Source organism: Dendroctonus ponderosae, unplaced genomic scaffold (genome assembly GCF_020466585.1).
Source record: "Dendroctonus ponderosae isolate FM_Combo_2020 unplaced genomic scaffold, Dpon_F_20191213v2 Dpon_F_20191213_11, whole genome shotgun sequence".
Classification (NCBI taxonomy): domain Eukaryota; kingdom Metazoa; phylum Arthropoda; class Insecta; order Coleoptera; family Curculionidae; genus Dendroctonus; species Dendroctonus ponderosae.
This window is the reverse complement of record NW_026017213.1, coordinates 4,027,777-4,049,621: the sequence shown is the minus strand read 5'-3', so window position 1 is coordinate 4,049,621 and position 21,845 is coordinate 4,027,777. Positions and strand designations below refer to the sequence as shown.

Genomic DNA, 21,845 nt, shown 5'->3' with positions numbered 1-21,845 from the left:
TATCAGTTCCAGGCAAATCCAGAACCAGAACCGTAAACGTAGACAGTTTCTTCAAAGCATTGGTCGCCGTAATGGTAAGAGCGAGAGAACCCAAAGATAATTGCTGAGAAGTCAAATTCTTCAAGACATTGATAGAGTAAGAGTGGGACGAAGACACATCAAGCAGTAGTTGGAAATACTCGTCGTAATCTAGCCGAAATATTTGGATGGTTACGCAAGAAATACTCCAGAAAGACCTGGACAAACCTTCAATAGCAAAATCAACCTGTAAATTGTCGTCGTTCTGAAGCTGAATGAACTTATCGGCAAGTTCAACCGTTCCGGATTTATACTCGGCAGAATAGTGCTTCTGGACAAACTGCAGCTGGGAAGTCGTGGTTTCTACATCAACAACCAGCAGCGAAGTGGCATTGGAAGTGGGATGGCTGGTTATGCAGGCGGTGAGGACAACAATGAATGGTGTAACCAGTGGAGAAGTGTCCAGGTTCTTAACTACATCTACTTCATTGGTTTCAGTGTTGAATGTGAAGTATTCTCCATATTCTGGAAAATACCAATCGAAGATAGAATTGCAAGTGCGGCGCTTACTTTAAGCCATTACCTCCAAAGCTGACAGCAATCGCTTCGGAGTCAGCTCCAGTTACAGCAATGACTTCATTGAGCTTTATAGAGTCCATTCCAGTATTCTCAACGGAATATAAACCTGAATAGTAAAGGTTGCTGAACTGGATCAGACGCTGAGTTGGCAGCTGCAGCACCAGCAGGGCACTGGCAGATAACCCAGACATTGTTGCAGTTATAGGAACAATCAACTGCTCATGACTGTCCAGGATTTCGACGCTCAGATTCTTCTGCACAGTCACCGCCCACTCTGACCCATCCAAGACGACTTTAAAATTGTCGCTGAAAGCTGGCAGAAGAGCTGTAATATTTGCTTGCAACCCCCCCTTCAAGGCGCACCTGCATCAACTGCAATCTCAACTGCAGAAAAATCCGTGGTTTCCTCGAATCCTATATGGGAGGCACTCCCAAAGGTCACAGCACCAGCTTCTGAGTACTCAGCACTATACACTGGGCTATCAAAGTGAAGGCTGGCCTTCTTCACGTAGGAAAGCGCCACAACGGCACTGGTTGAGTTCAGAGTAGCTGATGTGGCAGTCACAGCAAACACCAGCTTTAAGTACTGATCGAAATCGTCAATCGCTAGAACGCTGCCAGAGGTGATTGCATACGACCGCTGGTCAATGGTGAGCCGGTCTGAGACCGCTATAAACCCGAGAAAACAACATATTAACTGTCTTGGGACGTACATATTGCCTAAGCAGAGCAGAAAATCGTCTAAATAAATACCGTCGGATAAGGTGACGCTCTCGGCATTTTGGAGTTCGATCTCAGGATCCAGGCTAATAGAGTTAGAGTCGGGATCGTAGGCGCCCTGGTAGAACAGGCTGGAGAAGGCTGGAATCAGCTCCAAATGCTCCACATCGATGATCAGAACAGTTTCAGTAGTCACATCTGTGGTGAAGCTCAGAGTGAGCAGGATCTGAGCCGGCAGGTTAGGAAGGACAATCGGGGAATTGCTCAGAGTGAATTGCTGGGTGCTATTGTCGAATACTACTTGGAAGCTGGACGCCCATTCTGCAAGGAATTGACTAGGATTTTTACCCACGTTGCACAATAATGGATATCGTTTGCCGAACACTCCTTACCTCCTTCCAGCTGATAAGAGGCTTCATCGGGTTTGAGGGAGGTGATCGCAATGTCCCCATCATTCGCAGTTAACTGGCCGGCAATGGAGTAGGAGAAGGAGTAGTAGCTGCTGGAAAATTGGGGCGAGTCAAACCCGGCCGACGCATTAACGGCTATGGTGATTTCAACGATCTGAGTTTGATTTCCTGAATCCTGCAAACAGCTTCACGTGTACAGAAACGATTGGTTGAGTTTCCAGGACTTACAACGGCGGTCAGAGTGTAGATTTGGCTTTGGTCGAACTGGAGGATCCGGACTGGGTTGAGTAGCGCTTTGAATTTGCGCTCATCCAGCTGGACTGTCGTCACCTCAAAATCCTCCGGTGCAATGGAGAAGCTCATCTGTTCATTGGAGAAGTTGACATCGTACACGCTAATCAGTTCCCCATAGGCGCTGATGTCTGTTTTGGGCATTATCGGCATAGGGAGCGAGTAGGAGTAACCCGAAGGGTTACTAAATGCCAACTCGCGCGAAAACGTGTCAGTTACTGTCACATCCACTTGCTGCAGGATAAACCAATTTTTTTCACTATCTAAGAACTATGAAACCATACTGACGCTTTGTGCTGTTCCGTCACAGTTCAGCGTAATGAGTAGGACGAACGCAGCTACGCCTCCATCAGTATGCACATTTTCGCCAAACGAGGCAAATTTGTCGGTAGTTTGAATTGTGAATATGTTTTCGTCAATCGAAGCCTCAAAGAAACTTAAAGCAGTCACATCTGGGCTCAGATTAGGATTAGAAACAGGTGTTGCATTAAAGCTCAGCAAACTAGCTGCAACTGTAAAGTTGGTATACAAATTCGTACTGAACAGAATGATTTCAAATCGGACTAAAACTTAGGTCTTTTGGACCGATTGGAGTGAATCCAGAATTGTCCACCTTCAAAGGGACCTCAGTTAAACACTCATTAAGCGCAATATGTTGTTTAGCATCTGTTTTTCAATTTAAAAGATGATAAGTTTAAGATAGTAGATGGTATACGCAACAAGAGCTTTTATGACAAAAGCATGTCACCGATAAGGTGATAATGACTATGATACATTTTATGCTAAAACTTACCTGAATCTGGGAGAGTATAGCTATATATCACCTCAGACACATTTCGCTCGGAAATGAAGATTTTGGGTGCGGTCATTTTACAGGGATTATCAGCACCTGGAAAGTGCAAGAGTTTCATTCTCTGCCTCATTTCAACGGGGACAAGTTTTTGTCCAATAGAAAGAAGGAGCTGGAAAAGTTGCCTTGTAGGCGAACATTTCTACGGAACAAAACGAGGAGGCTTTTGAGTAATTTGGTTGTAGCAGTTTGGACTCAACAAAGGTTCCTCATTTGGTCCATCTACTGATCATCTGAGTATGTAGACTTTTCGCCTCGGGAACCACCGATTATACATGTGGAACGCACATGAAATTCCAGCTGTTGACCGTCATCAGAGGCGTCTGGAAAAATTCGCAAATCGCGATCTTCAGAGTGTGCGAGGATCACTTGGCGTTAAACGTTAACTGTATGAAGGCCAAGAGAGACAGCAAATTGGCACGTTTTGCATGGGATACTGCGTCCTTTTTGCTTGGCCCATCATCAGGAAATTGTGCAAAAATTCACGAACTTGAGTTAGATTTGGTAATCTAGATCTTAAAGAGGGCGCATGGTTTACCTGAAGTTTAACACCCGGTATGAGAGAACCAAAAAAGACAGACGACTGGGGATTTTTGATTTGGAAAGTGGGCACTTTCAGATATAAGAGCGGAAGGTTTCGTGTTCGAGCAACTATTAGGGATTTTTGGAGAAATCCCTAAACTGGAGCTAGATTTGGCAACCGATATTCTAAATAGAACGCATGAGATTCTTGCAGTTACACGTCCAGTTTATGGGAATCAAGAAAGACAAACCACTGCGGATTCTTGCTGTTGAGAGCGCACACTTTTCCGCACGCACTGGGAAAGTTTCGTTCTCCGCTCATCATCAGGGAGTGGTGAAAAAATTTGTGAACATGCGCTCGATTTGGCCATCGGGATTTGACTTGAAGTTCGGATTTTGAGTAAACCATGAGAAAACGACAACTGTGGAATTTCGCGGTTGAAAGAGCACACTTTGCCATGAGGCCTGAAAGCTCTATTTGTTTGACCATCATTGGAAAGTGATAGAAAAGTTCCCAAACTTGGGAATATTGAAAAACTCTGCTCCCAAAGAGGGTGAACCTACACAGTTTTCGTTCCTACTTCCATGATTAAACCGAAGAGGTTTTTTCATAAAATCTACTGTGTTTGTCATGCAACTTGTTTAAAAAAATTTTTTTTTAAATGCTTTTGCTTCAAAATCTCGGTCAAAGCAGCTTGGAGGATTTTTTACATTTTTTTTCGCGAAAACGAAGCTGTTGAGCTAAAAAAGTTATTTTTCATAAAAATGCCGAACAAACTCTGGTTACCTGCTACGACAACTTCCGAACGTCTGCAGTGCAGCATAGTTTTCGAGAAAATGCCAAACATGTTTGCAAAACAATTAATATCTCCCCAACCAAAAGCAAATAGAAAAATCTGAGTACGCCACTGAATAGAAACGTGCTAGTGCTCTATAAAAGAGCTGGTATAGAGTTTTCCGCTCAAATGAACAGCAGGCGAGCTACAGGCGATTATCTGGTGTGGTGCCAAAACTTTTCGCATTCAACTTTGCCTAATGGCCCCCCCGGGCACGCCACTGCTGTGGCACAACCAATTTTAAGTGAAAGCGGCAACACTGTTTTGTGGATTTTGAGTCAGTGTCCCCCTGTTTGTGAAAATTCGTTGAATCAGCTCTGTATCTACCTAGGATTTAGCGCAATTTTCAAATTTTTTTTGCTCAAAAACAAGGCTTTCTATCGAAAAAAGTTGGAGCAAGCTGCTATCCAGCCAACGTTTCGCTTGCATCATCATGAACATACTTTTAGCTTTCATTGTCCGAAGCATTTGAAGGAATTTTAAGGCAAAAACCTGTTGAGTTCGAGTGGTTACCCGCGTGCTCACAATGAGTTCCATATGGAAGCTGTGGGATTGTGAGCAAATTTTTCACCTCGAAACTTTAGTTTTTAGCAAGCAAGCAACATCAAACTTTCAAGAGTCTGCTTATTTCCTGCTGTCCTCTAAACATTCACTGCACCAAAACAGTTGCTTACCACAATGCAACTTTTCTTTTTCCTTACCTTTACAGCTCGGCCACAACAAGCACAGCAAAATCAAAAAGTCAAAAATATTCATCTTTGCACGCAGTGATCGAACATTTCAAAAAAACCTAATCACAACTACTGACTTGAACAGTACGAATCCCAAGTGCTGGGATATGGCTAAAACGATGGAGAATCAGATAAAATTAGTGGAAAAAACAACGAAGCTCTGCATCTAATTGGTGCTTGACAGCGTGATATCATGCCTTGAAATATCACCTTTAAGTGTTCGAGTGTTTGACACAAATCACTCGAATTTGGATCAGGGGAAAGGAACGGCGATATCCTAAATTCGTCACAAAATCAATTGTTAAGCAAATCAACATTTATTTGGCTATGATTAATTACAGTGATTGTTTTTCATTTCAATCTAATCGGGCTATCGATTACTTATCGGGGATTAGGCTGTTATTATTTGGATTTAGCAGGAATTTTGATAAGATGCCTGTTTAAATAACGCGCATTAGCTAACGTTCCTCTGGGGCCTTAACAGGAACTCTGGCCGCGAGGTTCAACATGCTGGCCCACTGGCCTTTGCATAGCTGATCGAAGCTCATGTCCTTTAGTAGGCGGCCTCCTAAGTCGCCAGGGCCTCGACAGGCCAAGTCCAAGTCCCTCAGCTTATCCGCATTGACATCAACCCATCTACGCAAACAGTTGCCCCACTCATAGTCATAAAAGTCTTCTACATACCTGGATAGGTAGAGAATGTTGCAGTCACAGTGCCAGGGATTTTTGTCCAACCTCACAGAAACCAGTCGAGTTAAAGGCTCGAAAAGCCTAGCGGGCAGGAACTGGAACTTGTTGCTGTCCAATTGCCTGCAACATTTCTCTTCAGCTAAAGCCCAGCTTCTACCTGCACTGCTTACAGCTTCAGCAGCTTGGGCGTGGGCAGAAAAGTCCTGTCGCTAATCTCCCGAAGGATGTTGTTCTGGATGAACAAGCAGGTCAAATTAGCCAGGCCCTGAAACGCCTCCGCTTGCAGCTCCTCCAAATTGTTGGAGAACAGGAACAACTTGTCCAGCCTCCTGTTCTGGATGAAGGCGCTTCCTGGCACGCTGCCGATGAGGTTCCGGCCCAGGTGCAACTCTTGGAGGCTGGATAAGTGCATGAAATCCTGCGGTTGGATCTGGAACAGCCGGTTTTTAAGTGGCAGCAGGAGCGGGGTTGAAATTGGTTGAGGGCGCGCTCACCTGCCTGATTTGATTGCCCGTCAGCTGCAGGATCAATAACTTGGGCAGCTTGAGGAACAAATGCTCCGACAGGTGGCTGATGCGGTTTTTCCTTAGGTTGAGCATCTGCAGGTTGCGGAGTTCATCGAAAATTCCTACAAAACGCACCAGAATGTGTCTCAACTTTAACCCGAAAAATCTAGAAATTCGTCCAGTTCTTCGGCAGAAGCTGAAGGGGACTCCTGGAAGTTTCTCAATACCTGTTGGAAGCACGCTGATGTTATTCTCAGCCAAATTCAGCTGAAGCAAGGCGGTCAAATCAGCAAACGCTGACTTGGACAAGCGCTCCAGAAGGTTCTGGCTCAGATCCAGATCCTCCAGCAACTCCAGCCCATTAAACAGGCCATCAGGAATAAATTTCAGCTCGTTGGTGGATAAATGCAGCACAATCAAGTTGGGAGTGTCGCTGAACAGTCCGGGCTTTAACAGTTTCAACTGATTGGAGGAGGCATCGAAAGTCCGTAGACTGAACAACTCCTTCAGGAGGCCCGGATGGAGGTTTTCCAATTTGTTCATCTGCAGGCGCCTGCAGAACTGCAGTAGAGTATTGGATGGATCGGGAGCTTTTACTCACAAGTAGACCAAGCTGCTGAGCTTCCGGAACAGATCAGGAGGCAGGTAGTCGATGCGATTATCAAAGAGTTCCAGCTCAGTGAGATGGGTGAGGCCCATAAAGGTGCTTTTGCTCAAGGTGGTAAGGGCGTTTATTCCCAAGTCTCTGGAAGAGAAAGTGATGGTCAAAGTGGATTTTTTGGCACTCAGGACTCACATGGACCGCACGTCGTAAGGAACCAGTTGCTCACAGGGCAGTTGAGGTAAGTCCTTCTGCCAGCAGCTCAAAGTTTTAGTTTCGAGCTGGCATTTGCAGGGCCCCACTGCACAGTCCCGCCACCTAGTTTCGCTGTTTGCTATTTCCCAAACTGGAACCCATTTTTTTAAATTCCCGTTGAAATTAAGAAAGGCTCAATCTTCAATTAAAAATTTCCTAACTGCCAAACCAATGGAGCCAGAACATTGAAATTTGGACAGTTCATGACTAAGACCCATGTGAATAACTGCGCAAGTTTTCTCTGGACTCCAGCTTTTAGTTAGTCATCCAGCAACTTTCAAAGTTGGCCCAGCACACTACTCAAGCACGGTTCAACTCAGCAGTGGTTGATTGGGAAAACACTTGCGACAAACTCAAATTGCTCCAAATTTCCAGGCACACCCAACCATATAACTGTGAAGAGTTTCATCCCAATTGCAGTTTCCACTGGGAATCCAGATCTGCTCACACTTGATTAAGTGGATAGTTTGAATTATGCTGGAACCAACTAAGTTTTGCTACTGAAAGAACATCGTTTTGCTTTTGAAAAGTGCGTTACTACCAAACCAGGGCAAGAGACAACTTGAACTTGCTCAAGCTTTTGGAGGAGGTTCTGCGGCATAACTGTGGGCAGTTTCACAAGAATCCACCTGAAGCTTGTAAAAACTTAATGTTTGTCAAACTGTGATATAACTGTATAACTGTGAACACTTTGAACAAAGTCCCAGGCTCGGTTAAGGACGCACATGCTTCTTCAATTGATCATAGTCGGCACGGTGGGACTTAGAAGCTTGTTTCTACCAAGCCATGAGACGTAGAAACTTAAAATGTTTCCAATATTTTACGGGCACTTAAGTATATAACTGTGACAACTTCCAAAACAATTAAAAACTCCAGTAAAGATGCAGGATTTTTTAAATTCAGCCAGTCAAATGATCCAAACCTGCAAAGTCAAACTAAGTAGCTTCTTATTTCCAAAACATTCTGAATAAAGCGCTGAAAGTCTTCCTGCATTTACAGAACATATAACTATATAACTGTGAGAAACTTGGTAATAAATGCGTTGAAGATTCAGAAGAACAGAAGGAATCAAACCTGATCGAGCCAATTAGTTGACTGGCGCAAGCTTCAACTCAACATTTTCTTGCTGCCAAACCACGAGAGCTAAAAACGTGTAATTTGGTCAACTAGTCACAAATATCTAGCTGTACTACTGTACGAAATATCATTAAAATCCACTGATTCAGTGAGAATTCAGGATTTTTTGTTTCATCACATTAATGAGCCGAAACCTGGAAGATCGAACTCACCAGTAGCTCATTGCCCTAACAGCGAAAGCAGAAAGTTGACATTTTTCTAGCGTTTAAGAAACAGCCAACTAACTGAAAAACTTTGGCAAGTTTCATTAGAATCCATGATTCCATTGAAGATGGAATAGGATTCCAATATCCTCCTCAATATTTTCTAGCAACAAAACTAACACTCGCAGCAACTTGAAATCTTGCCAGTTTCTAACGCATACATAACTGGATAACTGTGAAAATTTTCATTTAAATCGCCATGTCGAGTAAGCCTGCAGAAATTTTTAAAATTGATGTGGTCAACCGATCAAAACCTGCAAGGTCGCGCTCAGAAGCTTCTTCTGAGCTTAGTGGAAGAAGTAGGGAGTTGTCAGTTTTCAACATTTTAGAGGATACCCAACTGTATAACCGTGAAAAGTTTTATTTCAATTTCTATCCCCACTGGGGATCCAGGCAATTTCGAAACTCATCAAACCCTCTGTTCGAATTATGCAAGACTCACCTCAAACATTTTTTGCTGCCAGACTCAAACTTGCAGTAACATGGAAGTTTTCCAGAACGTAACCCAAACTCATCTGTATAACTGGGCGAATTTTCAGTAAAATCGAAACGCTCTTCAGACTCAGAAATTGCTAAGTGCAAATCTTGAGCAACTGGAAACTTGGGAAGCTGGCAGCCAGTAAAAAACTCAGTTGAGGAGTTTTTAAAAATTGCATTAAAGTGCCACTGCCCAGCTTTGAATCCAGACCCTTCAGAACTTGTTGCTGAACGCAAAAAAATCACTGAAGCAAAACTAGGGCAGGTAGAAACTTGAAATTTTCCCACTGTTTATCAAACACACAGTTTATTGACTGTGATGAATTTCAATAAATTCCGTCTGCTAAACAAATACTTCTATATGAAGCTGACATGCCAAAGCTTTAAGAGGCTGCTAATCTACCTTAAACCAATATTTACGTTGTGCTGATCACTTCCTTAGGTGAGATTTCATGTAAAAACAGCAAATAATAATGATAATAATGATTAATATTGATACTGATCACCTACCAGGCTGTTCTAAGGAGCGCAGCCGCCGCTCCAGCTCGGTAAGATACTCGCTTGTTTTGTTGCCATCCTCAACGCGATTCGCCAATTCTTTGAGGTAAATGAGGCTTTTATCCAAAGCCTGGCAGGCCGAGAGTTCGCACACCAGATCATCATCGTCGCTTTTTGAGGAAACGGCCAAAAGAAGCAAAAGTAGCAGCTTGGAGGACATTTTACAGCACTAACAAGCTGGGATTGATTCTGGGCTTAGACACAATCTAAACCTTGGCTTTTATTGAATAATGTGGCGTTATTAGCGGCTTTATTAGTTCTAATTCCCGTGAAATCTGCCTATCCTGCAATTGACGCTAATTGTTCACGGGGAATTAAAAGTTTAAGTTGCTTTAGATTAGACTTACTTATAAAATATAGCGCAAAGTCCACTGCATTTGAAAAAAAAAGATTGGGGAGTGAAACTGGGCCATTCTCAACTGCTTTTGTAAATTTTCAAAAGTCCCCATAAACATTGGGTTTATTGATGTTAATAATCGCCTAATCCATACACTGGAAAGTTCTATAAACACTCGAACGTACATTAACTCGCTATTAAATATTCAAGCAATTTGCGCCCAAAAACCCCCAGAAAGCTGTTAGCGTGAACTCAGAAGTCATTACTGAGCGCCTGTGCTTAAGTGCTTAACTTCAAGGCCCAAATCGACTTTTCATCAAACTTTTCACACGCGATAAAATGGCCGTAAGATGCATTTGTCTGGTACTACTCGGCGCTGGCTGCATGGCTGCAAGCCTCAGACAGTCAGAGCTGCTGAAAAACATCCACCAAATATCCCCCGTAAGGAATTTCATCATTTTCACCGAATCGCATGCCGTTCAGGCCCTGATCAAGCCATTCCACCAATCGCAGCCCGTCGTTATCGTCGATCTGACTCAGCAGCGGCGCTCAGAAAACTACAACACCACGTTCAGAAGAACCTTGGAAAACTACCTGTGCAACTACAAAAACGTGTATTTTACGTTTCTGCTGCACCCCGAACACTTTGCTAAGGCCTTCGACCGCATCGCCTCGTTCACCTTTTGGAAAGCGCGACAAATCAACATCATTGTGGCCAATTTCACGATGGATCAGGTTCGGGCGTGTTCGCAATGGGCTTTCCAGAAGTACTGGGCCACGAATCTGATTTTCACTCAACGAGACTTTCGCCTCCTGATGAGGTACGTGCAAAGTGAAATTGCTTGTGCCAATTTTGAAGATTCTCAAACTCCACAACTCTCAAACACTCCCTGTTTCAGATTCGATCCGTTTCGAAACGCGACAACAACCGAGCAAAGCGCCAGCCTGATTTTCCAGAATCCCACCTCAAATCTACAAGGATATCGGCTGAAGATCGCAATGATTCCATCCATAACAGCCAAATGGAATGGAAGTCACTTCAACGGCCGCGATGGGATTTTAATGACCGAAATCCTTAGGCAGTTTAATGCAACTGCGGAATTTCGCCGGTTTTCTGTAGCTGAGTATGGGGAATTTTCCTCTGGCTCCCTCACGGGGATCATGGCCTATGTGGCCAATGGAAGCGTGGATGCGAACTTTAACAGTCGCTTCATGTCCAGAGAAGTGGCCAGATATGTAGGTTTGTGCAATGGAGTGAAAACTTTTGCATGAGAGGGAGGTTTTAGGTGGACAACACTTTCCCGCACGAGATGGACAATCTCATCATCCTCCTCCCGATCCATTTATCTGCCAGCTCCAGCGTGTGGATAGTGGAATCTGTAGAAATCCTCGTGGCCGCCATTATAGTCCTGATGTTGACGCTGCTGTTTCTTCATCAACATCTAAAGCTTCCCTACAGCCTCTTGCCCATATTGGCTGTCCAGCTGATGACGGGCCGGGCTATCAACCTGCCCTCCAGCCCCCTCACCAACATCGTTCTCATGTCAACCTCTTTCTTCATGTTTTTCCTCATCAGCACCTTCCAGTGCCGCCTGATCAGTGTGCTAACAATCACCTCAGGCTCCTCAGAACTCACCCGAATCCAAGAGGCTGCCAACACCGGCTACAGCTTCAACACGGAGAAAATCTTCAGAACGGCCCTGGAAAACTTTGAGGGCTCCGACACGCAATCCATGAAAAAAATCATGTCCAGGAACCACTTCTACGAAACGGAGGAGTTGCTGGGCAAGTTCTCCAAGTGCTCCAAATCGGAGGCTTTTATAACCACGGGAAAAGGCGCCCATGCGCTGTTCCAGGGCTTCAAAGGCGGGCAGGGCTGCTTCTACAAGCTGAAGGCTCATCTGAATCCCGTACAGTTGACCTTTGTCCTGAAATACGGCTCCCCTTTGCTGGGCAAAGTCAACGTGATTATTTTGAGGACTTTCGAGTCCGGATTGCAGAGGGTTTGGGGCCAGTCCGCCCCCAGCCAAGTAGACATGGATGGGGAAAAGGTTATCAAGTTTGAGAACTTAAAGACGCAATTCAACTGTTTATGGGCAGGATGGATCCTGGGATTTCTGGTGCTGCTAGTGGAGATTGCGATGAAATACTGGCGAAATGTTGCGTAATGGTTGTGGGACAGCGCAGTCAAAGGCCTGAGATCAATCACGGAAATGTTTGTTTTCGAAAAAATGCATCACGTGGCTTCAACGATCGCGTGAATGTACCGATTTGCTGATTGTCCATTTCATGAGCATGTCGTCTAATCATGGGTTTCCAGATCATCACCAGCACGTTGCGATAACGTGCCGACCAGGTCCGGACTGATTTTTTCAGCTTTTCTCCAACCAAGCTATAATGAACCAGATGTTAACAAATGCAACATTTATTTTGTCAGTTGCAACGCTTGTGCAAAAGTATTACAAGGCCTACAAAACCTCTGCCGATTTTTTAAGTAGATGAAAGAGTAGATTTAAGAGATAAATTGTTTAGCAAATTTCGTGCCCTTTTCAACTAACTATCAGCTGACGCAATTTGAGCTCTCCTAATGACATTTCCAGAAGATGTTAAGGTTCATTTTCTTATAAGTTTGGCAGTTTTCAGTCGATTTCCAAAGGCGATAGCTCATTGGCTATGCGATTTCATGCTCTTTTGAATGAACTATTAGTCGGCCCGATCGGTGCTCTTCCACGGGCATTCCCAGAGGATGTTAAGTGACGTCAGGTATTCTTCATAACTTCGACATTTTCCCACATATTTCACAAGATAAAACGTACCTTTAAAGGAAAACAATCAATGCACCTCTTGCGCCATTCCCAGAAGAATTTAACTGATCCAAACTTAAACAATAATACACCATCAAACAAAGTTTTAAACATTTTTATTAAATCGCAATTTAAGATTCCAGATAAATACCTACCTGCATTATCTTCCAGTTTGATCAATACGCTTTGTTGATCAAATGGAATTATACAGAAGGCGTGAAAGTGCAAATATTCAGTAAACCTCTCGTGCACTGACTAAATGTGCGGACCGTCTCAGGAGCAAAGATTTCGGCCGGCTTGCAAGCCTTTGTTGAAAAACTTTTGGAAATTTTCGCTGAAGCTGGAGATGGATCTTGCCGATGAGATGAGGAAGTTTTATGAAGCTCCGCCCAATGGCAGATTTTTGACAATTTTTTAAAGTCACTGACTACATAGAATGATCAAGTGAAATTTCAAAGTCCGACATCGTTTAGTTGAGTAGAGCTGAATTGTTCATATTGACTTGGAGATTGCAAACCAGTGCAGTCAAAAACATATGTGCAGGACAAGGAAAACAACTCAAAAATGCTTGTTAAGTTACACACTGGACTGTGTAACCATCAGGGCCAGCAAAGCTGTTTTTTCGTAATCGAATCTACAAAATTTTAGGGAATTTTGTCTGAAAATTAGTATAGTCACTGAATAGTAGCTGTGCAAACTACGCCCTCTGTGGTTGTCCTCCGTGCAACCTCCCTAGGAAAAGTTCGACGAGAAAAACAGCAAAAGTCGCTATCCAAGACAGCCAGATGCCTCTGGCCAAAAGCTGGAAATTACCGAAAGTGATTTGGGTGGGCGAGCGGGCAGTGGCGTACCTCAACACATTCCTCCTGCTCCTTTGCCAGAACTCCATCAACCCCGCCTCAATGCTGCTGAGAATCACCCGATTCACTTTCCCCAAAATGGGCGTTCCATATCGGAAAACGAACGTCAATTGGGCGGGGTTCAGCTGCTGGGCCACCTTATAGTAGCACTTCTTTTGGTAGCCCTGCTCATCTACAGTCAATTGAGTATAGGCGGCAGCCAGCTTTTCCACCGTCAAAAATGCCTCATCCTTCACGCACTTGCTCATTCTCCTGGCAAACTCCTGGGTGGGATAGAAGGAGTTCTTCCCCAGGATTTCGCTCACGTACTCCTGGTCGGCGCCCTCAAACCTCTCCAAGGTGATCCGGAAAATATCCTCAGTACTAAACCGGTAGGCCAGACTGGCGGCTTCACTGATGCGAGTCAGCTCGGGTTCGCTCTCCTTCGCTGTAAGCACGCTAGTCAGCTTTGCCTGCAGATCAGCAATCAGGTAGAAGTAGTAGACAGTCAGCGCCATCAGCAACATCCGGTAGTACTTGACGGGCAGTGGATAAACCGGTAAATTGGCCAGTAGCTGAGTGTTGACAAGGAGGATTTTGCCTAGGGGCGTGTGGCTGAAGAACTTGAGGTAGACGTCGAACAGGACCAGGAGGGCGGCGCCCAGCGCGTGAGGGAGAAGAGGAAGCACCCTCAGAAGGTTCCCCTCTGCTTTGGAGCGCACGGGCAGCATCACCACTAGGCTGTGGATGTCATGCGGGTATGTGTAGTCCACCTGAAAGCTTCATACTGGTAGGTTAGCTTAAAAAATCCAAAAAACGCTCACAATCCGTAAATATTCCCTAGCCATAAATCTGCCATTAAAGGAGGCATGAGAGCGGCCTTCCAACACCTCTTTGAACGTCCCAGTGCAGGTGCCATTGGGGTAAATATCCCCATAGTCGCCTGCAGGAAAATGCCGGTACTTCACAGTAGCGTTCAGCTGTTTGGTGAGTTCCAGCAGCAAACTGCCGTCTCTTCCCTCATAGCGATGCCCATTCCATCTGGCTAGAAGTGAGGGAAACATGGCCGCCTCAAACCTGTTCCCATGAAAATCAGACGCAGTGTCCAGAAAAATCAAATCAGCGCTCTTTTGGGTGCGAAGCACCTTTCCAAAATGATCGTATCTGCTCAAACTGGCAAAACTGGAGTTGGTGAACACCAAATTGGTGGCCCAATTGTTCCTAAATGCCCGCTCTGAGTACACCTCCACTTGATCCAAAGTGAAGTTGCCAACAAACACGTTCCTCTGTCGGGCTTTCCAGAAATTCAGGGAGGCTATTTTGGAAAAGCTCCGCTCGAACTGCTGGGACTTTTCCAGGAATGTGAAGTAAACGTTGTAGTAGTTGCTCAGGTGAGTCTCAATCGACTTTCTCCAGGTGCTGTTGTAATCCTCTCCAGCTCTCCTTTCCTGAATATTGACCACTATTACCGGCACAAACTTATGGAAGGTCCGGATGGAATCCCTTACTGCATCCGACTCGGTGAAGATGATGCAGTTTCGAATCGGCTGCAGCTGGTGGAGGTTGGCCAGCAAAATTTCCAGATTGGGTCCACTTTGACCTAGATTCAACCCGGCCAGACTCAACAAGACAAAACGAAGAGCCCCACCGGCCATCATAATCCAAAAAAAAACTGTGAAGTTTTTCTGGAGCTCATCCATAATTCCAAGCGAAAGTTGGCATGGGTAATGGACCATTAAAGTTGCCATGCTAATGGCTTAATGGAAAGGATGAAAAAATCGAGTACGGTCATGCCCAAGTGAAGGCGTAACCAGCCGAGGCATGCATATTGCGTAATTCGAATGACGTAACTTGAAATGTATCACCGGCATCGATTGAGAGTGGGAATTACAGCGTTGCCTTGGCCCGACTCGGAAAATCCCTAGACTGGATTTCCATCAGGTTTTCTTCCGGCAAACTGCCTCCTTTCTGCTATTGGATATTCCAGTCACTAACAAAACCAATCAAGCAGTGGGCTTGCCACATGAAGGGTTTGTAGAACCGCATAGGGCAAGCACAGCAGCGCTACAGGAAAGTAAATCATGGCAGCTCCTGATACATTAGGCGGTTTGGCAACGGGGCGGCTTGAGGAAGTAGTACTAGTCTTAGTCAGTTTTCAATGGAAATCAGGTATGGGGAGGATCTAAAAGTACTACAATCAGCAAGGTCACAGCCAGGATTTTTTTATTTGTCGCCCTGTTGCCAGCGGCTGCAACTGTCTGAAACCAATGGGCCTCTTCCAACTATCGGTTTCTTGAAGCCAAACTGGTTTTCATCGATTCAGGGAAATTGGGCGTCAGTCTGGCAATGCGGTCTTTGGGAAACATCCCAACCTGACTTGCTGAAGCAAAAATTGCTACTCTTCAACTTTATTCACGTTGTAAACGGGGTCGCGAACGTGTTGGTGCTGTTTTCAGTGAATTTACATAACGTGGCGAAAATGTGTTGAATCGGGTCGCATAAACCGGAGATTTTTGACACCGTTTTGAATTAAATCGTGAGTATTTGGCAGCTATTGGGAGCTTTTCCTATTGATTTTCGCCCCTTGATGTTTCCCAACCGGTTTGCTGGCTTGACATTGAAACGACTTTTCATGCTGGATGGTTCCATCGGCTTTGGGGGCAAGGAAAATGGGAATTTTCCCCAAGTTGTCACAATAACAGTTTTAGGAGCATTGATGTGTCACTAATCAGCAATGACATTTGGACAGGGGATGAATTATTGAGCTGTCACTGTCATATTTAATAATTCACCAATGGCCGTTGATTCTCCATCACGTTTCCTCTTGCTGATAACTCACTACTCTAATTTGGAAGGGTTCAATCGACTAATAAACGTTTAATTTAATTTAATTTGGACAGTGTAATTAAAAACCGTGTTGAATTGATTCAGATTCCTTTTCGTCCTTGTCTATTAATGACAAATTAGCAAAACAAATAACAAAATTAATATCTGCCTCAAAACTCATTACACTAATTTGGAAGTGTTCAATCGACTAATAAACGTTTAATTGAATTTAAAGAGTGCGATAAAAAATCATGTTAAATGTGTGTGGAGATGGATCCAGATTCCTTTTCGTCCTGCTCGTCTATTAATAATTGGACAATTGTCTGGCATGGTTCAATCCCCGAAAAACTATAATTAGGATCGTCTAAAAATGTTGGCTGAACGTTGAAATGCCATCATCAAATCCGGAATAAGTTGTGGGGATTTTGCGATTAAACACCTGGGGTGCGTTAAACTTTGGCAATTGGCCCACATGCAAATTTCCGCGATTTTCAGGATTTCTACTACGTTGCGTATTTTAAGTGGCACACTCAAGTTAAGTGCATTTTTCGATTGGGAAATTTGGCGCAAAAATCAATGAGTTATGAGGAAAAGACTACACTTTACAAGTCGAAAGACGCTAGAAGGATCTAATTTTTTGCGCAAAATAGGAGCAGTACACTTAAAGGAAATTGAGTGAAATATAGCGCACTTAAGTATGATAATGGGGCTTGGTAACAATACAATAAATTGTTCAGGCAATTTCACACAGTTCAACACGAGTCAGTCATTGAAAAGCCAATAAAGAGGCGTTATCTGCGTTCTATCGCACACTTACCGCAAAAGTGCAAATAATTATTAGCGGATTAGTTACGCGAAACAGTCAAGGAAATTGGACGTTTCGCTCCAGCAGACTTGCCATTGAACGATAAATTAACAAACCTTGAAGWTTGGATGATACTATTGAATTTTCGGTAGCTMATATTTAACCAAAGAGCTKTTCGATTCTCTTGAACTCAATAGCGCAACTCAACACAGCGTTACCCAGGACTACTTGAAACGTTTGCAATCCRGCACTTCTGAGGCTCCTGAGTCCCTCCTCTAGCTCCTGCTCCATATCAGCATCTTCCAAAAATCTCCTGACTGATCCGAGGACCTTCTGAACCCGCCTTTAACAATATTGGAGCGTCTATCGGCTTCTAAAGCGGATCAGATCCCATCTTCGTCTAGCCCCTCTAATAGCAGCAACGACATTAACAGGTCCTGCTTCCTTCCTAAGCCCACTAGTGCATTATTTGACTGTTCAGAAGCGTTTGACATCAGTCAGCAAAAATTATGAGTCTTTTTCCGGGGGATGTTTTGCAGCTAACCACCACCCTCTTGCAGGCGTAGCAGAGGAAAATGGCTGGAAAGCTGGGAAAACTAGCAGTGGGCGGTTTGGCCGGCACTGCAGGCGCTGGATTGGCCACATACCTGCTCCTGAAAGACCAGAGTGAAAATGTAATTGGTTTGACACGCCCACTCGTGAATATCCTCGTTAAAAGGCGTGTTTCAGTGGCCAGCAGTGAACGCCCAGAAGGCCACGCCCAAGCCGAAAAAGGCCCTGCCCAGTCGCGCGGATCAGATCAAATCGCTTCAGACCGAGCAGTTTGATGTCGTGATCATTGGTGGGGGAGCAACAGGGGCTGGATGCGCTCTTGATGCAACCACTCGAGGGCTGAAGACTGCGCTGATTGAAGCTGATGATTTTGCCAGCGGCACCAGCAGTAAAAGCACCAAGTTGATCCATGGAGGAGTCAGGTAAAATTGGACAAAGATGGCCACACAATTTAACTGTTGATTATTGTCCCTTACTTATGCTGCGTAGGTATCTGCAGAAGGCCATCATGCAACTGGACTATGATCAGTACAAAATGGTAAAGGAGGCCCTACACGAAAGGGCCGCTATGCTAGAGCAGGCCCCTCATCTCGCCCATCCTCTTCCCATTATGTTGCCCGTTTACAAGTAAGATGGTTGTTTTAGTTTTATTGGTGGCGAGTTTCGAGACAAGAAAACCGGTTGCCCTTGATAACTATTTGCGCTTGTAATGCGACAAATGCGATTAGATAATGCCGCCGATGATAATGCTGTTCAGTCAATGGATTGATTGCCATTGAAATTATTCTGAAAAAAATCCCGTTAATGCCCAGAACGTAGAAACGGAAAACTGACTAATTCTGAGTAGCATTCCAGCTTGAGAATTGACGAACTTGCATTTGATAGCGCTCAAGCTGCTTTTAAGAATTCCCCATCTTCAAACTAGAGCAGGTAGAAACGTGTCTCTTTGTCCACCTATAGAAGAGATCACTGTTGAAGTTCTGCTAATTTCAAAAGAATCGGACTACAGAGCTATTTTCCAGAAATTAACGAACTTGCGCTGGATAGTATCTCATATAGCTATCAAGCAGAATCGCTTTTAAAGATTCGTCATGTTTAAACTAGAAGAGATACAAACGCGCCTTTTTGCCCATTTATAGAAGACATCTGACCGTTGAATGTCTGAAAGTTAGAAGCAAATTGGGCGAAAGGAATATTTTCCAAGAATTAACTAACTGGCGCTTGATAGTGTTTCATATAGCTCTGAAACAGAATTGCTTCTAAAAATTCCTTATCTTTAAACTAGAACAGGTACGCACGTGTCTCTTTGCCCATCTATAGAAGACATCTGATTGTTGAATTTCTGAAAATTAGAAGCAAATTAGGTGAAAGGAATATTTTCCAGGAATGAACTAACTGTCGCTTGATATTAGTTCATATAGCTCTCAAACAGAATTGCTTCTAAAAATTCCTTATGTTTAATCTAGAACAGGTACAAACGTGTATTTTTGCTCATCTGTAGAAGAAATCTGGCTGTTGAAGTTTTGATAATATCAAACAAATCGGACCACAGAACTATTTTCCAGAAATTACCGAATTTGCGCTTGATAGTATCTCATATAGCTATCAAGCAGAATCGCTTTTAGCGATTCGTCATGTTTAAACTAGAACAGGTACAAACGTGTCTTTTTGCCCATCTATAGAAGAGGTCTGGCTGTTAAAGTTCTGATAATTTCAAAAAAATCGGACTACAGAGCTATTTTCCAGAAATTAACGAACTTGCGCTTGATAGTATTTCATATAGTTCTCAAACAGAGTTGCTTCTAAAAATCCCTTATGCTTAAACTAGAACAGGTACAAACGTGTCTTTTTGCTCATCTATAGAAGAGGTCTGGCTGTTGAAGTTCTGATAATCTCAAACAAATCGGACCACAGAATTATTTTCCAGAAATTAACGAACTTGCGCTTGAAAGTATCTCATATAGCTATCAAGCAGAATCACTTTTAAAGATTCGTCATGTTTAAACTAGAATAGGTACAAACGCGCCTTTTTGCCAATTTATAGAAGACATATGACCGTTAAATGTCTGAAAATTAGAAGCAAATTGGGCAAAAGAAATATTTTTCAGGAATTAACTAACTAGCGCTTGATAGTATTTCATATAGCTCTCAAACAGAATTGCTTCTAAAATTCCTTATGTTTAAACTAGAACAGGCACAAACGTGTCTTTTTGCCCATCTATAGAAGAGATCTGGCTGTTGAAGTTCTGATAATCTCAAACAAATCGGACTACAGATCTATTTTCCAGAAATTAACGAACTTGCGCTTATAGTATCTCATATAGCTATCAAGCTGAATTGTTTCTAAAATTCCTTATGTTTAAACCAGAACAAGTACAAACGTGTTTTTTTGTCCATCTATAGAAGAGATCTGGCTGTTGAAGTTCTGATAATCTCAAACAAATCGGACTACAGAGCTATTTTCCAGAAATTAACGAACTTGCGCTTGATAGTATCTCATGTAGCTATCAAGCAGAATCGCTTTTAAAGATTCCTCATGTTTAAACTAGAACAGGTACAAACGTGTTTTTTTGCACATCTGTAGAAGAGATCTGACTGTTGGAGTTCTGATAATCTCAAACAAATCGGACTACAGAACTATTTTCCAGAAATTAACGAACTTGCGCTTATAGTATCTCATATAGCTATCAAGCAGAATCTCCTTAAAAAATTCCTCATGTTCAAATTAGGACTGGTGCCAACGTGTCTCTTTGTCGATCTTTGGAGAACACTTGACTCTTCAAATGTTGATAATTGCAAGTAAATCAGTGAATGGGAATATTATCCAGAAATTGATGAACCTTGGTTCCGTGGTCTCCAAAACTCTCAAGCGAACTAACTTTCAAAAGTTCCTCACGCTCAAACTAGAGTAGGTAGGAACTTTTCTTATTGTCTATGTATCGAGTACACTTGACTGTTTAAGGGCTGATAATTTTCAGTAAATCAGGCTACAGAAATATTTTCCAGAAATTAACGATTGACGAGGTCCTGCGCTCCCATTTTAACCGAAACTGCGTTTAAACTATCAGCAATGGTACTGTTAGGGATATTTTCAGGATAATTCTTTTTGGCCCGAGCATGTGTTTCCAGAATCCAGGGATTTGTTCTTGTTTTCCAGATGGTGGCAGGTGCCGTACTTTTGGTTCGGCATCAAAATGTACGACGTTGTTGCCGGTTCAAAAACGCTAAAAAACTCCTACTACTTGTCCAAGAAGAACGCCCTCGAGCTCTTTCCCATGTTGAAAGGCAACGCCCTATGTGGAGGAATCGTCTACTACGACGGTTAGTGGCAAATGGACCATTCCGCATTTAATAGAATAAATAGAATATTGGCCATTCCAATAGGGCAACAAGACGATGCCAGAATGAACCTCTGCATAGCCGTGACGGCTGCCCGATTGGGCGCCACTGTGGCCAATCACGTAAAAGTGACCAGTTTGACCAAAGAAAAGGGCAAAGTTTGCGCCGTTACTTGTCGGGATGAAATGACTGGTAAGTTGAAGACTTTCTTGATTGATCGAAGGGAAAATACGGGGGTTTTAGGGCAAACCTGGTCGATTCCGACCAAGTGTGCGATCAACGCAACGGGCCCATTTACGGACAGTATCAGGAAAATGGATAATCCTCAAGTGAAGGAAATCTGCTCGCCAAGCAGCGGGGTTCACATCACTTTACCAGGTAAAAATTGATTTTGGCAATTTTCTACCTTGTGATTCGAACCGGATTTCTGCTGGTTCCAGGCTATTACAGTCCAGAGCAAATGGGCCTGCTGGATCCCTCAACCAGCGACGGCCGAGTGATTTTCTTCCTCCCCTGGCAAAAGCACACGATTGCCGGAACGACCGATTTACCATGCCAGGTCACGCAAAACCCCAAACCGACCGAAGACGAAATCATGTTCATTCTGGAGGAAGTGAAGAACTACCTCAATCCCGATGTTGAAGGTGCAGTTGTTTCGAACCCAGATTAAGCGGCTTCTAGCCAATATTTAACCACCTTACAGTGCGTAGAGGCGATGTCTTGTCCGCTTGGAGCGGAATTCGGCCTTTAGTGTCCGACCCCAACAAGCCGGACACTCAATCCTTGGCCCGCAATCACATTGTTCACGTTAGCGATTCCAACTTGGTTACAATCGCGGGAGGCAAATGGACCACCTATAGAGCGATGGCGGAAGAAACCATCGATGCTGCCATAGCAGGTGAATACACAGGGTGATGCTTGAAAAATGGGAGGATGCAGGGGCGGATCCAGCTTTAAAG

At 43.8% G+C, this 21,845-nt stretch overlaps 3 protein-coding genes and 1 long non-coding RNA gene across 6 annotated transcripts in view; 1 reads left to right on the top strand and 3 right to left on the bottom strand.

The window, feature by feature from the left end:
* Window positions 1-5,258: 5,258 nt before the first annotated feature.
* Window positions 5,259-10,744, bottom strand: LOC109534763 (leucine-rich repeat-containing protein 15). Its single transcript, XM_019900549.2, has 8 exons — window positions 9,337-10,744; window positions 6,950-7,100; window positions 6,755-6,898; window positions 6,381-6,706; window positions 6,142-6,275; window positions 5,818-6,077; window positions 5,642-5,767; window positions 5,259-5,593 (listed from the first exon to the last, which is right to left on the bottom strand). The coding sequence occupies exons 1-8, from the start codon at window positions 9,542-9,544 to the stop codon at window positions 5,416-5,418; spliced, it is 1,527 nt and encodes a 508-aa protein (XP_019756108.2). The 5' UTR covers window positions 9,545-10,744; the 3' UTR covers window positions 5,259-5,415.
* Window positions 10,745-12,625: 1,881 nt separating this feature from the next.
* LOC109534747 lies at window positions 12,626-15,584 on the bottom strand. Its single transcript, XM_019900520.2, has 2 exons — window positions 14,189-15,584; window positions 12,626-14,137 (listed from the first exon to the last, which is right to left on the bottom strand). The coding sequence occupies exons 1-2, from the start codon at window positions 15,110-15,112 to the stop codon at window positions 13,223-13,225; spliced, it is 1,839 nt and encodes a 612-aa protein (XP_019756079.2). The 5' UTR covers window positions 15,113-15,584; the 3' UTR covers window positions 12,626-13,222.
* Window positions 15,585-15,665: 81 nt separating this feature from the next.
* Window positions 15,666-21,845, top strand: part of LOC109534745 (glycerol-3-phosphate dehydrogenase, mitochondrial) — a 9,034-nt gene continuing 2,854 nt past the window's right edge. For 2 of the 3 annotated variants that reach the window (XM_019900517.2, XM_019900519.2), the window contains exons 1-9: window positions 15,666-15,900; window positions 17,535-17,669; window positions 17,725-17,969; window positions 18,037-18,174; window positions 20,705-20,868; window positions 20,932-21,078; window positions 21,130-21,264; window positions 21,327-21,530; window positions 21,590-21,784. In XM_019900517.2, the coding sequence (XP_019756076.1) occupies window positions 17,571-17,669; window positions 17,725-17,969; window positions 18,037-18,174; window positions 20,705-20,868; window positions 20,932-21,078; window positions 21,130-21,264; window positions 21,327-21,530; window positions 21,590-21,784 (1,327 nt within the window). In that variant the 5' untranslated portion in view covers window positions 15,666-15,900; window positions 17,535-17,570. The remainder of the gene's footprint in view (window positions 15,901-17,534; window positions 17,670-17,724; window positions 17,970-18,036; window positions 18,175-20,704; window positions 20,869-20,931; window positions 21,079-21,129; window positions 21,265-21,326; window positions 21,531-21,589; window positions 21,785-21,845) is intronic. The other variant, XM_019900518.2, reaches the window with a different exon arrangement.
* On the bottom strand, window positions 18,125-19,638 carry LOC125502945. Its single transcript, XR_007280621.1, has 2 exons — window positions 18,470-19,638; window positions 18,125-18,418 (listed from the first exon to the last, which is right to left on the bottom strand). It is a non-coding gene; the product is annotated as an uncharacterized LOC125502945 (long non-coding RNA).